Source organism: Chanodichthys erythropterus, chromosome 2 (genome assembly GCF_024489055.1).
Source record: "Chanodichthys erythropterus isolate Z2021 chromosome 2, ASM2448905v1, whole genome shotgun sequence".
Lineage (NCBI taxonomy): Eukaryota > Metazoa > Chordata > Actinopteri > Cypriniformes > Xenocyprididae > Chanodichthys > Chanodichthys erythropterus.
This window is the reverse complement of record NC_090222.1, coordinates 35,943,642-35,960,318: the sequence shown is the minus strand read 5'-3', so window position 1 is coordinate 35,960,318 and position 16,677 is coordinate 35,943,642. Positions and strand designations below refer to the sequence as shown.

At 36.5% G+C, this 16,677-nt stretch overlaps 1 protein-coding gene across 1 annotated transcript in view; it reads right to left on the bottom strand.

The window, feature by feature from the left end:
- LOC137029633 (collagen alpha-1(XXVIII) chain-like) overlaps positions 1–16,677 on the bottom strand; it is a 39,004-nt gene that overhangs the window by 17,835 nt on the left and 4,492 nt on the right. The window contains exons 2-12 of the mRNA XM_067399270.1: positions 14,560–15,110; positions 11,122–11,142; positions 10,575–10,634; positions 10,444–10,497; positions 10,313–10,357; positions 10,192–10,218; positions 7,256–7,300; positions 7,128–7,172; positions 5,123–5,176; positions 4,611–4,679; positions 3,624–3,692 (exon numbers count right to left, since the gene is read on the bottom strand). Coding sequence (XP_067255371.1) covers positions 3,624–3,692; positions 4,611–4,679; positions 5,123–5,176; positions 7,128–7,172; positions 7,256–7,300; positions 10,192–10,218; positions 10,313–10,357; positions 10,444–10,497; positions 10,575–10,634; positions 11,122–11,142; positions 14,560–15,110 — 1,040 coding nt within the window. The remainder of the gene's footprint in view (positions 1–3,623; positions 3,693–4,610; positions 4,680–5,122; positions 5,177–7,127; positions 7,173–7,255; positions 7,301–10,191; positions 10,219–10,312; positions 10,358–10,443; positions 10,498–10,574; positions 10,635–11,121; positions 11,143–14,559; positions 15,111–16,677) is intronic.

The window sequence follows — 16,677 nt, the reverse complement described above, 5'->3', positions numbered from 1 at the left end:
GAGGATATGATAAAAAATACAGGAGGTCATTATATTCTCATTTTAGGCCAGCTTTTTATAGAGAGAATCCTTAGTGGAAGCGTTTACACCCCAAACACATTTGAACCTTTTTTTTTTTCAGAATTAATTGCTAATATATCATCATTTTCTGTTAATCACATAATTGTTGGAGGAGACTATAATTGTGTCCTTGATCCTAGTTTAGACCAATCCACCTAAACATACAACAGCTTCTGTTGGCGATTAAATTAAAACACCTTTGTGAAAATTTGGGCTTGCTTGATGCATGGAGAATCATAAATCCTAAAGTTAGAGACATGTTTTCTTAGCGTTAAGTGCAGTGTGAGTGCAGGCCAGTGGGGGGAGTGGGGAGATGGGACAATTGCGCTCGGGCTCGGTTCAAGGCAACCGTGCTGTTGTGGAAATTTAAATTTTTCATATGATTTTAACCTGTATTCTTATGAAATATAATGCTTATGGAATATGATATGATCTTAGAAATAGAAAGAGCAAGATATGGTATGGGAGCATGCAAGATGTCTGTTAAAAACATGTCTGTGCTAACAATGTGTGAAAAGTTACAGCCGCTAAGAGATGTTCCTAATATGGTAAAAGGACAGAGGCTTCAGCCTTGGAGGTTAGAGATATAAAAGTGAGGAGAAGCTTTCGTTCTTTGTCTTACACTCTGCAGCTACTTGTGTTTCTGTTGACTGTTTGACCTTTCTTGCAAGAAATAAAATCTTTAAAGACAATTGGACGTGTTTGTCTCTTATGCAGTGAGTCGAGTCAAATTTTTGGCACAACAAATTGGTGTCAGAAGTGGGATTCCTTGGATGTGCCTTTTGGACCTGAGAGCGGATGGTGACTGATCATCCTGGACTTAGTAGTAGTCTCAGCCCTGAACAGATTAAGGGATGAGGGCCCGACTGCCAGGGTCCAGAAGGGGACACCACTGGAATCAGAAAACGGACCCAGGTGGCTACACGACTCTCTGGTAAGAGATAAATCATTCTTCTATGACCAGTTTAATTTATTTAGAGTGGGTATTTTTATGGATACCAATAAGAAGCCTGATACTGATTCATCTCTCCTTTGGGAGACAGCAAAGGCCTATATTAGGGGGTCAATAATATCCTATTCTGCAGCACGGAAAAAGAGTCTTTCGAAAAAACAACTTCAGTTAGAACAACTTGTGAAGGATTTAGAGAATAAATTTAATAATACCCCCTCACACGACTTGAGGAAAAAATTAGAAGCAGCACGTTCAGCCTTAAATCAAATCTTGACTAGGAAGGCAGAGACAATACTCTTTGCAATAAGCCAGGTCGTTTACTAGCATGATTGGCCAGAGGTAGGAATGAAGCAAGCATAATTTCATCACTGAAAGGTGGCAAAGGAAGTACAACCTATGATTCAAAACAAATTAATAATATTATGAGACATTTTTATCAAAAGCTGTATTCATCCGAGTCTACTTTCTTGGCTGACTCATGTAATTCTTTTTTAAATAAAATTGAACTTCCTTGCCTGTCTGAGGAGCAACAGGCAGGTCTGAATAGGCCCATTACAAAGGAGGAAGTGTTAGAGGCAATTCAGTCTTTGAAAAGTGGTAAGGCACCAGGCCCTGATGGGGTATGGCCCAGAGGTTTTTTTTTAAATTTGCAATTTTATTTTAGAACCTCTAATAGAGATGTATATTGATTCTTTTAAAACGGGCTGCCCCCATAACTTCAACATGGCTTATATTTCATTGATACAGGAAAAAAAAATCTGATGAATGTGGATCTTATAGGCCTGTGAACCTTATAAATGTGGATTGCAAGCAGTTGTCTAAGCTTTTAGTGGAAAATCATTGACTTAAATCATTACTTCCTCAGCTAATAAACCCAGAGCAGACAGGTTTTATTCAAAAAAGGCTGTCTTACTCCAATGTTAGGAGCTAATGTAAGCTAAACATAATACAGTACTCACAAATATCTAAGACTCAAGTGTATGCCATTTCATTAGATGCGGAAAAGGCATTTGACTGTGGAGTGGGGGTATATGTTTGAAGTGCTGAGCAAATTTAAGTTATTTACAGTTTTTCTTAAAGGTGCTACAGAGGATGTTTTGTTTTATACATTTTTGCAATATTACTTGAAACTGTCTTTACTAATTGATAAAAGGCTATTTATTAGGTGCACTGAAAGGAATAATATTAATATACATCATCTGTGCATGCGGCCTTAAAAACATCAGCGTAAACGATTGGCCCTCTGGCTTGTCAATCACTGCCATGACGTTACTTGTGAGAGATGTGCGCAGATTGGCCCTCTGGCATGTCAATCACTGCCATTACGTTCCTTGTGAGAGACATGCGCGGCTGCGCGCTCCAGTAACTTTCCACACTCCACAAGCGCCGCATGCAATGTTTTTGTCAGGAGACAGGAGTAACAACTGCAGATTATATAATAAATATATATAATATATAATACATAATGAATCCACTAACACGACAGAGCGAATGCCGGTGGTAAACAAACACTCATGTTCCAATACTCGTGCACGAGGTTTGGAAGGTGTTCCCTCGAAATGAGCTGTGAAGGAGGGGGGTTGTTCTTACGCATGCTCTCATTTCAAAAACTCACTAACAGTCTGGTTTCTCAGTTGACGAAAATATCCTCTGTATCACCTTTAATTGGATTTGAATTCTTTACTGTGCACCTACTGCTTACAAATGGCATTCGCTCCTTACCTTTTCTGTTGGGGCGAGGTACAAGGCAAGGCTGCCCTCTCTCCCCTCTCCTTTTGCCTTAATTCTGGATCCCCTTGCAGAGACCATTAGAACTCAAATTGATTTCCAGGGTGATGAGATAGGATAGTCAGTTCATAACATTGCAGTGATAAAGCAAAATTATATTGCTTTAAGTACTAATCAGTTTCTACTCTGTGAGAAGATGTTGTTACTTGCTAGAAAATGCATTTTAATTGAGTGGATTCATTCTCAACCCCCATCACTTTCACTCTGGTATCGAGAGATCTTCAGAATTTTGCCTATGGAAAGACTAACTGCAGTGGTTAGGGGAGATGCTGCTGTGTTTGAGCAGTTGTGGAGGCCAGTTATAGAGCATTTGCCAACCAACTTAAAAGAGATTATATTTAAGGGAAGGTTTATATTTGAATAACCTCTCCATATATATATATATATATATATATATATATATATATTTATATTTGATTTTATTTATTTTTGTTAAGTGAAATTTTATGAAAAAGAAAAGAAAGAAAAACTAGGATCAATGATCTTTTCATAACAAGCAGCCAATGAGATATTTGTTTCGCTTGTTTAATGTATTGAAAGCATAATTTTGTATCTCTTTTCCTTTAAGACTTATTGTATAATCTGTTGTTGTGTTTGTACTATGCTCATTTGTGAATACAGTTCTCATGACGTAAACAAGACGACCCTAAGGATTAAAGGCCTGTTTCAAGGAACCGACCTGTGCCTGTGTTGTGAAAAGAGCTACAATATGTATGTATGTACCCAGAGCTCCTGAAAAACCACAACAAATTTATTGTGTGTTTGCGCACACTTGGCGAAACAAGTTCATTAAGTCATTCTGATTCAGGCTGTTTATACTTACAGGTAGACCTGGCTGACCTATGCCAACCTCGCCTCGAAGACCTGGTCTTCCTGGGTTTCCTTTGTCACCCTAAAACAATCACACCTCAAATAACTATAAAATGAAATAAAATACACAGCATGTAGGCATTTACATTGTGATGGACAAGAACATCAACATAATAAAACCTCTAGAACAAGAAAGTACCTCATTGTAACTTATTTTGGCTATTGATTAAAGCCTCAGATCAAAGCATCCAAAAGCAATAGAAAAGAAAAACTACAAATGAGATCTCTTTTATATATCTCAATCATTCTCAATTAAAGTCTAAATCTTACTTTATTATAAAAATCACCTCATTTGTGTTCATTTTTATTTCTCTTCTAATTTAAGAAGAAACATCCACAACTTAAAGTTTAAAATTAAGTGATATTTGAGTGAAATATAAGTGAGAACCACAATTAAGTTTCCTGAGCTATAAAAGAGCAACTTCGGAGCAATAAAATGCTTTTCAGCATTATTGAATAGAACTAACAGTAATGTCAGTAAATGTTTACACTACCGTTCAAAAGTTTTGGGTCAGTAAGATTTAAAGAAAAACACTTTTAACAGTCTCATCTGCTCACCAAGGCTGAATTTATTTGATCAAAAATACAGTAAAAACAATAATATTGTGAAATATTATTACAATTTAAAATAAAATTTTAAAATGTAATTTATTCCTGTGATACTAATTTAATGCTGCGCAAGAAACATTTCTGATTATTATCAATGTTGAAAACAGTCAGTGCTGCTTAATATTTTTGTGGAAACTTATGCATTTATTTTCAGGATTCTTTAAAGAATGTCCAGTAAATGTCTTTACTGTTCCTTTTGACCATTTTAATGTGTCCTTGCTGAATAAAAGAAAAAAAATCTTAAAAAAACCCTGCACTTTTGAACGGTGGTATATGTTTCTGCTTTAAACTGAGAGAAATCCTGTTGAGAACAGCCAGCTGAAAAGTTTACCTTTGGACCAGGGAATCCAATTCCAATATCTCCCGGTGGGCCAGATGCACCAACCGGCCCTCGATCCCCCTAGAAACAACCCAGAGGTCAGCGATTCATTTGGACTTCATCTCCACATAAATTAAAAGTTGATATATTTGCTTCTAAATGCCATAAACCACAGTCATCTTTGATACATGTCACATTGCAACTTTTGTTGTAGTTTTAACATCATCCTACGATTAGCGTGAGGTATGGTGAAAGGGTTCAGTACACATTTTGATCACTCAACGCATTCTCTCATGTATGTTCTAAATTACATTTACAGAGCATAAAGGCACACCTTGTGTCTAGCAGTTTAGTTTTTTTTTTTTTTTTTTGCATTTGAATGTGCTATTATATATTTGTCAGATTTTGATGGCACTCTTTATTAAAACTTCCTGACCAAACATGAGAGGCAAAATCTGCATTTAAACATGGGAAGAAGAGTTACAGACATTTCACTGGCAAAGAAATGGAAGATATGAACATACTTTGGGTCCTGCATGACCCTCATGCCCCTGGTCCCCCGGAGGCCCTTTTAGACCCTGGTAAAATAATGAAGAAATATACTAAAATTAGTCTTGCATATTTAATTTTTTAACAATTAATCAGCCATATCTATCTATAACGTTCAGTTCTGTTTAGTTTCAGTTTTCATGGACTTTCAGTTTGTTTTCACTTGTCACATGTTCCTTTGTTTAGTTTCCCACCACTCATCTGTCTCCTTGGTTACCATCATTATTAGCTCCTATGTTTCAGCTGTGTTCTATTAATTGCCCTCATTTGTGTTGGTTCCCTGTCCGATCACTGTTACGACAGTCAAAAGTGTGACAGGTGATCGGACCGGCCCAAATGGTTGATAGGGCTAAGTTTATCCTGGCACAGGAGAGCCCTGATTATTTTATTTTTTTTTTTTGTAAAGAATTTTTATTTTTTGGCCAGCAACTGCCTTCTGGATGACAAAAACCTTAAGAACCTTTTCTGGATCGGGGCGAACTTCCACAATCACATTCCATCCACACACCTTCCAGACACATTACCGGACTGAGTTGGAGGGAGGCCGTCGTGAGGTGTCTGGCATAAGGCCCTGATCCAGAATCCGGCCAGACCCAGAGCCCAGCCTGCCACTACCCAGATCGATGATGCCTGAGCCCCCCCCAGTAATGTTAAAGTTAAAAGTAAAAAAAAATGTTTTTGTTCCCAGATAATGTTTTTCAATAGTGCATCAAAAATAGCATTATAGTACTGCTATATAAATGTTATTTTTTTGTTCAAAGCAATATAGTTGCATGTATGGATAAAATACACAATTATCATTTGTTTAAAAAATAACATTCTACAGGCTAAGATGAGTAAAATTGCCCAACTATTGATGATGTGTATTTATACATAAATTCATGAAAAAGTATAATATAAATTAAAGTCTGTATGAGTTCCATGTATAAATGTATTAATTAAAGGTGCCCTAGAATCAGAATTTGAATTTTCCTCGGCATAGTTGAATAACAAGAGTTCAGTACATGGAAAAGACATACATTGAGTTTCAAACCCCATTGTTTCCTCCTTCTTATGTAAATCTCATTTGTTTAAAAGACTTCCAGAAAACACTCGGATCTCAACATAACACCAACTGTTACGTAACAGTCGGGATCATTAATATGTATGACCCCAATATATGCATAATGCCAGCCCATTCGACGCATTAGACAAGGAAAGGCAGTATTAACGGCTGGATCTGTGCACAGACAAGGTAAGCAAGCAAGAACAACAGCGAAAAATGGCAGATGGAGCAATAATAACTGACATGATCCATGATATCATGATATTTTTAGTGATATTTGTAAATTGTCTTCCTAAATGTTTCGTTAGCATGTTGCTAATGTACTGTTAAATGTGGTTAAATGTTACCATCGTTTATTACTATATTCACGGAGAAAAGAGTCGTTGCTATTTTCATTTTTAAACACGTGCAGTCTGTATAATTCATAAACACAACTTCATTCTTTATAAATCTCTCCAACAGTGTGTAATGTTAGCTTTAGCCCGTTAGCCACAGAGCATAGCCTCAAACTAACACAGAATCAAACGTAACCATCTAAATAAATACTTTACTCACATAATTCGAAGCATGCATGCAGCATGCATGACGAACATCTTGTAAAGATCCATTAGAGGGTTATATTAGCTGTGTGAACTGTGTTTATGCGATGTATATATAGTCGAGAGCTCGTGTGGCAGAGGAAGCGCATCTCTTAAAGGGGCCGTGCTGAAAAAATCAGTGCATAGTTAATGATGCCCCAAAATAGGCAGTTAAAAAAATTAATAAAAAAAAATCTATGGGGTATTTTGAGCTGAAACTTCACAGACACATTCAGGGGACACCTAGGACTTATATTACATCTTGTAAAAAAACAATCTAGGGCACCTTTAATAAAAGAATTGGAGGAATTTTTAAGAATTTATTTTTTCTATGTCATGTAAAGAGGTATACTGTGCCTGCTCTCCTCTGGGGCCCCTTGGCCCTGGAGGCCCTTCAGCGCCCTGTGAAATGAAACACAAAATTGAATCAATCATATGTGAAATATTTCAGAACAAAAGTAAATTGAACAGTATAGAAGACTTACCTTATGTCCTTTTTGCCCTGGTAGTCCACAGTCACCTTTATCCCCCTAGAACATGACTCAAGACTTTAGAATATTGTATTGTGGAATAGAATGTGTGTGAACAGTGACAGTAGTATTAATGTGGTTGCTAGGTGTTCTGAGTAGTTACTCTGTCCAGTCAAGCCACAAGTACACTCTTAAAATATTGGTTCAAAAAGGAAGTTTTCACAGTGATGCCATAGAAGAAGGCTTCCCCAAATAACCTTTGTGAACCGTTCTGAAAGGAAACTTTTTTTCTTAGTGGGAAGAACTAAGATAAAATACAAACCCGATTCCAAAAAAGTTGGGACACTGTACAAATTGTGAATAAAAACTGATGCAATGATGTGGAAGTTTCAAATTTCAATATTTTATTAAGAATACAACATAGATGACATATCAAATGTTTAAACTGAGAAAATGTATCATTTTAAGCGAAAAATAAGTTGATTTTAAATTTCATGGCATCAACGCATCTCAAAAAAGTTGGGACAAGGCCATGTTTACCACTGTGTGGCATCCCCTCTTCTTTTTATAACAGTCTGCAAACATCTGGGGACTGAGGAGACAAGTTGCTCAAGTTTAGGAATAGGAATGTTCTCCCATTCTTGTCCCATACAGGCTTCTAGTTGCTCAATTGTCTTAGGTCTTCTTTGTCGCATCTTCCTTTTTATGATGCGCCAAATGTTTTCTATGGGTGAAAGATCTGGACTGCAGGCTGGCAATTTCAGTACCCGGATCCTTCTTCTATGCAGCCATGATGTTGTAATTGATGCAATATGTGGTCTGGCATCGTCATGTTGGAAAATGCAAGGACTTCCCTGAAAGAGACGACGTCTGGATGGGAGCATATGTTGTTCTAGAACTTGGATATACCTTTCAGCATTGATGGTGCCTTTCCAGATGTGTAAGCTGCCCATGCCACACGCACTCATGCAACCCCAAACCATCAGAGATGCAGGCTTCTGAACTGAGCGCTGATATCAACTTGGGTTGTCCTTGTCCTCTTTAGTCCGGATGACATGGCGTCCCAGTTTTCCAAAAAGAACTTCAAATTTGGATTCATCTGACCAGAAAACAGTTTTTCACTTTGCCACAGTCCATTTTAAATGAGCCTTGGCCCAGAGAAAACGCCTGCGCTTCTGGATCATGTTTAGATATGGCTTCTTTTTTGACCTATAGAGTTTTAGCCGGCGAATGGCACGGTGGATTGTGTTCACCGACAATGTTTTCTGGAAGTATTCCTGAGCCATTTTGTGATTTCCATTACAGTGGCATTCCTGTATGTGATGCAGTGCCGTCTAAGGGCCCGAAGATCACGGGCATCCAGTATGGTTTTCTGGCCTTGACCCTTATGCACAGAGATTGTTCCAGATTCTCTGAATCTTTGGATGATATTATGCACTGTAGATGATGATAACTTCAAACTCTTTGCAATTTTTCTTTCAGAAACACCTTTCTGATATTGCTCCACTATTTTTCGCCACAGCATTGGGGGAATTGGTGATCCTCTGCCCATCTTGACTTCTGAGAGACACTGCCACTCTGAGAGGCTCTTTTTATACCCAATCATGTTGCCAATTGACCTAATAAATTGCAAATTGGTCCTCCAGCTGTTCCTTATATGTACATTTAACTTTTCCAGCCTCTTATTGCTACCTCTCCCAACTGTTTTTGGAATGTGTAGCTCTCATGAAATCCAAAATGAGCCAATATTTGGCATGACATTTCAAAATGTCTCACTTTCAACTTTTGATATGTTATCTATATTCTATTGTGAATAAAATATAAGTTTATGAGATTTGTAAATTATTGCATTCCTTTTTTTATTCACAATTTGTACAGTGTCCCAAATTTTTTGGAATCAGGTTTGTATATATAAAATCCTAATAATCTAAAAATCTTTTTCCACTATAAAGAACCTTTTAATGGAAAGGATTCCTGGTTCTTCATGAAACTATAGCCAATGAAGAACCTTTATTTTTAAGAGTGCATTCTAACACTGGGTCTTAGTTACCACTTATAGTACACTAAGTGTACTACAAGTGGTAACAAAATAATTTTTTTTTATTTTTTTTTTTTTTTTAAACCAAGATAGTATGTTAAAAGCACCTTTTAGTTCATATTTCATGGTGTCTCAAAATAGCACAGTTGAGTACACTTAGATGTTCTTAAGATTACTTTAAGAAGTAGGCTACTAAAGAAGAATTTTTAGTATTAAGTATTAAGTACAAAATTAGTGTGTGAAAATAGAGCACTTTAAGTACATTATAGAAGTGTACTTTTTTCACCTGGATTAAATTAACAAGACCAAAGATTGCCTGTATGATATAGCCAAAACCAATTATACCTCATGTTTAAAGACTATCTACATAAGCAGCAGCAAATTCCCAAATTCCCAAAAGACTGGCCAATCCCCCTGGCCAAGATGACGCTGTTCTCTTCAGGCAGATGAGCACTGTAGATGAGCCGCTGACGGCCTGGATCACACATCTCTGAAAGTGTCTAAACCAGTTTTCAAATAGGCACTATGTTTACATATAAATCTCATATCTGAGGTCTAAACAACTATATTCTTGCCTAAAAAAAACCTCTTAAAACAACATTCCACTACAAAATAACAGTACTATCCATAAAAATATGGTGGGTTTGCTCATCTGCCATGACACTCGCTGTGAGAATGCTGATAGTGGAGAAATTCAAACAGTGAAACGGTTACCGTTTAATAATGGAAGAATATTGCATGGCTGGATAGACCTCTCAGCCAATCAGATTCAAGAACCAGAAAGAACTGTTATGTGTGTGTCTTAATCTTAATAGATAGTCTTAGGGCTTGTTAGGACAATATATTGAAATGTTAACAAATTAATTGCAATAACCCAAATGCATATGCAAAAGATAAAACTCGGATGTTTCACCTTATCCCCTTTGAACCCAGGTCTTCCCTGTGGATGAGGAAACAGGAACAAGAACCGTGTTGGTCAGAGAGTCAGTAGTAAGACAAAATACATAAACTGACCATATGAAGATGTGATGTACCCCTGGACCATTGATTCCTGGAAGACCAGGTGCTCCTGTTTCCCCCTGTACCAATGAGTCAACAACAATAAACTACAGATCTAATCATCATAATTCCTTTAAACAAATATGGTAACTATTTTCACTCTCACCTTTGAGCCTTTTTGACCAGGCGATCCTTCATAACCTTGATCTCCTTTTTCACCCTAAACAAAATAGAGTTTTCCTCATAAATGACACCAGTGAGGGAAAATGGCCTCAATTCCTTCCCAGCGATACTCACAGGAGGTCCTGGAGGACCCTGTTCACCTTTCTCACAAAAACACACCGATGGTCGTGGGCACTGACAAGAGAAACCAAAAGGTAGTTTGCAATCAGCATTGTTATCATTTTTGGTGTGAAATGCTTTGCTTAATTAAGTCAGGTCAAATGTATTTATATAGGCTAGCACTTTTCACAGTAGACATTGTTGCAAATCATGGTGTTAATGTTTATAATACCTTAATATTTTAATGCCATTTTTCACATTAAGCAGATTAGAGCTGGACAATAATATAGTTTACATTTTGTAATCAAGCAGTTGAGATTTGCTATATAGTATATTTTGCTTTACATAAATGTACTGTATCTGCATAAGGTATACTTATAGTACTGTAGTTGTATAATTTGTTATTAATTATTCACTTAATTATTTGAGTTATTAATTCATTATCTGATGTTGATAATTATAAAATTTGTGTGGTTTTGTAGCTTAATGCCACTTAAAATGACTAAAGTGTCTGAATACTTTGAAGGCCACTCTTCTTAATCAGTACTTAATCAATACTTACTTCCTTCTTTAAGATTATTTCCTGAAAAAAAAAAAAAAAAAAAAAAAAAATTAAAAGAGAACAGGTATAAAAATTATACTGTTAAAATATATGTATTGTTTAGTAGAATTCACACAAAATTGTTCATTTATACACCTGATGTGGCTGCCTGATCAAAATGGGTGCTTTCCCTTTAACTATTGTGATGCCACGAGTCAACATAACATCCTGTTCTGTCTCCTCCTCTTCCCTTTTGCATTGTAACTGCATGGAAGAGGTAGGTTTCTTTTGACTTCCTGATAATCTTATTTAATCTTTATTGTAATTATTGCTTTTGTATCTATATTTTCACTCCAATTCGTGTGTATAATGTAATTTTACTTACCTGTTTGATTATTTTTTGTCATTTTACCCTTTTTGAGCTATGTTTTTATCTTCTGCCTTAATATGTGGAAATGAGAGCACATATTGATCAGTGTACATATTTATTTAATAGAGAACAAGGGCAATTCACTCTAAAGAGACTGCTTGTTTGTGTTTTGTATTGGGTATATTTTCTCTGTTGTACCATTTCCTTGTTCACTGTGATTTTTCTTTACTCTGTTTCATGCTCCTTTTTGTATTGCAATCTCATGGGAGAGAGAACAAGGGCAATTCTCTCTAAAGAGTCTGCTTGTTTATGTTTTGTATCAGGAATAAAAGATCCAGCGAAACTGCTGTCTACTGTTCCGTGTCTAACAACACCACAAAGCTACACAAAGCAGGATTGAAGTGTTTTATAACTGGTGTCTGGGGCCTCACATCAAGCTTGGCATCGCAAGCCACCAGTTACAAAAGAATTAGGACACAAATCTATGAGAGTGCCAAGCCCAATTTATTGCCAAATTCTGTGCATGACATGGAAAGCTTTATTATGCATTTCTAAGAGACCCATATTGTGTGATCACAGACAGTGCTTGACATTTCACGATCTGTTACGCTGCTGCTGCTTTATTGCTGCTGCTGTTGATTATTGCTGCTGCTGCTGCAAAGCAAGTATAGACTTGCTATTGCCAATACATACACGACACGCTGCTGTGAACTAGTAAGTCTTGCTGCTGCTGTACAATATAGCATACATGAATTACCCATTGCAGATCTATACAGGTGGAGCTGGGGAAGGTGGAGGGTTTCTGAAGCACGCTGCACTGCTAAGGCAAATGCTAACGCATGTATTTGAAGATTGAGCAAGCTCATTGGCTACTAATACAGCAGGAACCAATCATCTGTGTCCTATAGATAATGATGTGATTATGAGCAGGTTGAGTTAAAGGTGCAGTATGTAAGAATTCTGTCTGCTAGAGGTTGCTAGAGGCCTATTTAAAACAAAGGCGTAGCTTGATAACGGCAAGTTTGAGTGAGGAATCTTGGGACATGTGTTCTTCACCTCAACGGACGGTGGAAAAGAATTGAGATATGACTCGGGAAGAAATCATGTTCATGGATGAAATTATTAATGTTAGTGTAGTATGAAGCAGAGCAGGACAGAGTGTTGTGGGAGCTGAACGAGGCCGCTGGAGCGATTGTTATCGATTGTTAACATACGCCACAAGCAGTGGAACTTTTATTATGACATAGTTGCCGGTGCCGCTTCTGCTTTTCCTGTTATGATTATGGGGTAACACAGCTCTGTTTATCATATTAGATACATATTAAATTACATATTAGATTCTCTGAGGCATAGTAAAGCATGGTACGTGCAAAAAAATCAAGAAAATTCGATTTAAACAATAAGACTAAACGTGTTGAGCTATATAACAACAATTCATTTTCTGTCTATAAATATATCAAAACAGATATTCCCTTGTCTATTAAAACGTGCATTAAAGCATCTTTGGTGTTTCCATGGTTTCTACAAAATAAAACCGGAAACCGAGGGTAAAGCGTGTATGACGCAATTGACAGGCGACTCCTCACTCCTCCCGGAGCCTTGGTTAAAATTGTAATTTTCTCACGATTTACAAATAGTTGCAAATATTTGGGATCTTGTAAGTACTCAAGTGAACAAAATATATAACACTAGCCTAGTGGTTTTTGGATATTTTATTTAAAAAATATTACATAATGCACCTCTAACCCTTGTAGGTCCCTCGATTGTACCGACGATTAAGTCCCTCGGGGTCAGATTGACCCCAAACTTTTACAGAGCAATTGCGATTGGAAATATACATTTTTTTAATATAAACTATATATCATTTTTTTTTTATTTAATTCTCATCTATGCATTTATGCTGTGTTTTTTTTGTGAATATTTTGTCTTTTTTTTAACTATTTACTGCACAATTACTTAGGCATGTCATAAATTGGCTTATGAAAAATTGATTTTTAATGAAAAAAATCACTTTAATGATGAACTTAATTAAATCTAAATTGTATTGGACATTGATCTATGTGTTAGGGATAGAATACTACCATCTAGAGCTTTGTGGAAAAACTTTAGGAATTATAGGTAAAGAAAGTGTAATGACCACATATATCCAATAGAGGTCAATAGGGACTCCATGTTTGTGTTTATGTGTGTGTATATGTGTGTGTATGAGATAGAAAGTTTGTTCGACTTTGTGTTTATAGTCAAGGACCAGACTTTTATTTAAATGTAAAATTCTTCATATTTAGGCATTCTGTTGATTTTATTTGCCAATTTCTAAAATATGCTCTCTGTTGCAGTCACACACATGTGTGTGTTTATGTATGTGTGTATGAGATAGAAAGTTTGTTCCACTTTGTGTTTATGGTCTAGGACCAGACCTTTATAAAAATGTAGAACATTTAAGATTCATTCTGGATTCATTAATTTTTTTTTTTTTGACAAATGAAATGAAAAAAAAATAAAATAATAATTTTTCATTTTCCCATTCATTTTCAATGTGGGGTCAATCTGACCCCGAGGGACTAAATCATGATATATATTTTTTTATGCACCTTTTTTTTTTATTTTTGTGCATGTTTAGATAGATTATTTAGGAAAAGTCACAGAGTTTCATGCCCCTGAGATGAAGGGAACACTTTTTAAAAAATGAAGGAAACTGTCAGCAGGGTGAGGATTGACCCCAAGGACCCATTTTATATATATATTTTCATGCTTTGTTCTGTTGCACAAGGTGATGTTTGTGATGTTTACACTGAAGCTGATATCATTTGATTCAAAAAATGCTAATGTATCTCAATAGTAACTGAAGTGGCATGCAGGGATAAAATATTAGAAAAGTTATGGAAAAATGTATTAGATTAGAGAATTAAATTAGAAGTGCTGATACCTGCAATTCACTATTGATTGTTTTTGTTTATTGGTTAATTTAATTGTACTATGTGTATGCATCTTTCACTTCCATTTTTTAATCAATCGTTTATTTGCATTTATAATATGGGGGATTATATTGCTAAACCTAACAAGCCTGAGAGATGAACTAAATGCCTCACGAGCTGCTTCAGGAGCTGTTCTTTTAGTTTGGGGTCAGTGAGGCTGTGGGAGTAATGCTGGGCTGGGCTGCTCGCTATGTCCCGCAGTTTGGCACTGTTCACGTTGTTCTTTGATAAGCTTATTGTGAAGATCTTAATGTTGCGGCCTTTGGCCTTGTCGACCGCCCTCATGATGTCAGGATTCTGAGGATGGTCGCTGCCGTCGGTCATGAGCAGAGCCACCCGAACACTCTGCTCCTTGGTCTCGCTGGTGAAGAGCTGAGTGGCGTTGGATATGGCATATGTCGTATATGTCCCCCGACCAATGTAGATGGCACCTGTCAATCTGCTCAGAAACACGTCAAGGTCCTGCCAGTCTTTGAAATGTTGGTTGATATGCGCTAAGCTGCTGTAGTAGATGAGCGCCAAACGAGTCTTCAAATGCCAGCCAGACACCTGCATTTCCACCACCTGCCTGCTGAAGTTGTGCACGAATTCTTTCTCTTGATCAAACAGAGAGCTCTTCACACTCTCTGAGCTGTCCAGGATGAATGCGATCTCTAGTGGACATTCTAATTCGGAAATGAGAGAAGAAACTATTGCCATAAACTTTTTACACATACCATATGTATACTGTATATACAAAAATAAAGGTACATATTGACATCGATGGATCCTTTAATATCCATGGAGCCTTTCCATGACACAAAGATGTCATTTGAACAGGCAAATTCTGGAATCCACTGCCGCTTCAATATATATCTTTTGAGTGATTTATAATCAAGTTATTAATCAACATTTATCCTTCTAAATATTAAATTATTTGAATGACTTCCTCAACTTATGTTAAAGCATTTATTTTCATTTTCATCTTCAAACACTTTCATCTTCATCTTCAAAAGTATTATGATAAATATTGTCTGTACCTCTTACTCAGAGATAAGTACAACTTATCAGTATGGAGAAGTTCGGCCAACTTCAACCTTGTAGAATCTGAGAATCCTTTGTATCTGTGTATGTGCACTAGTGTTCTGTGTTATAAGTCAGCATTGTGTTACCGGTCAGTATTATTCAACCTGAAGTAATGACTTAGTGGACTCTGTTAGAGTATAATTGCTGTGGAAATGTTAACGTACGGAGAGTGGCCTACGAACTCCATGTGAGACTTGAAGCCGGCTTCTGCTGATGAAACTGCATTTTCTTCAGTAAAATGTTCTTCAATTTATTTTTTAAAACTTTGGGTCTTCATTCATCATATCTGGTCTTTGGATCTTTATATAAATTAGTCTCAACCGTAAACCCAACACTTTATAGTGGAAAAGGTTCTTGAATGGAGGAGTTTTATTCAGAGACACAATCTGAGCAAAAATATGCAATTTGGCACAGATTCTGATATTTATATGGCAAAAAAGTAAGATGTAATTTAATAGCTTGTATTGTAAATCAGTGAGATCTTTATAACCGTATAACAGACTATTACATATAATGCATTGTCTTAGTAAAATGATATTTCAATGCTTAGTTTTATGAGCTAAGCTCTGTAGTTTATATTGTGGGGGCAAAACATATATTGCAATGAAATACAATGATGACTAAAAGATGAACAGATGTTCAACTTTTAACAAAAGTTAAAGGGATAATAAAAATTCATTCAACCTGTAAGACTTTCGTTCATCTTCAGAACACAAATGAAAATCTTTTTGATGAAATCTGAGAGCTTTGGATGAAGGTTGGTGATCTGAGTCCTTTCTGTGAATTAGTGCTGGCTGCACATTTTTTTTTAACTCTCCCTGCTTTTCGGGTCACGGGGGTGGTTTAGCTGTAATTTTAAAGAACAATTTTACTGCTGCTCAATCCCATCTCCTATCTACAGCAGCTTTGAGGTGTTGCTACTGTGACTGGAATGGGATGTTCCTGTTCTATTAGCGCTGGTATATCGGCCTCCTCACTTGGTAAAAGATTTTATTAATGAATTTACTGCATTTGTGGGTACTGTGTAACCAAACTATATTCTTCTGGGTGATTTTAATATTCATGTGTGTTGTCAGTCTAAACCTCTTACTATGGAGTTTTTTAATCTCATTGATTCGTTTAACATGATTCAGTGGGTGAAAGATCCTATGCATATTCATGGACATA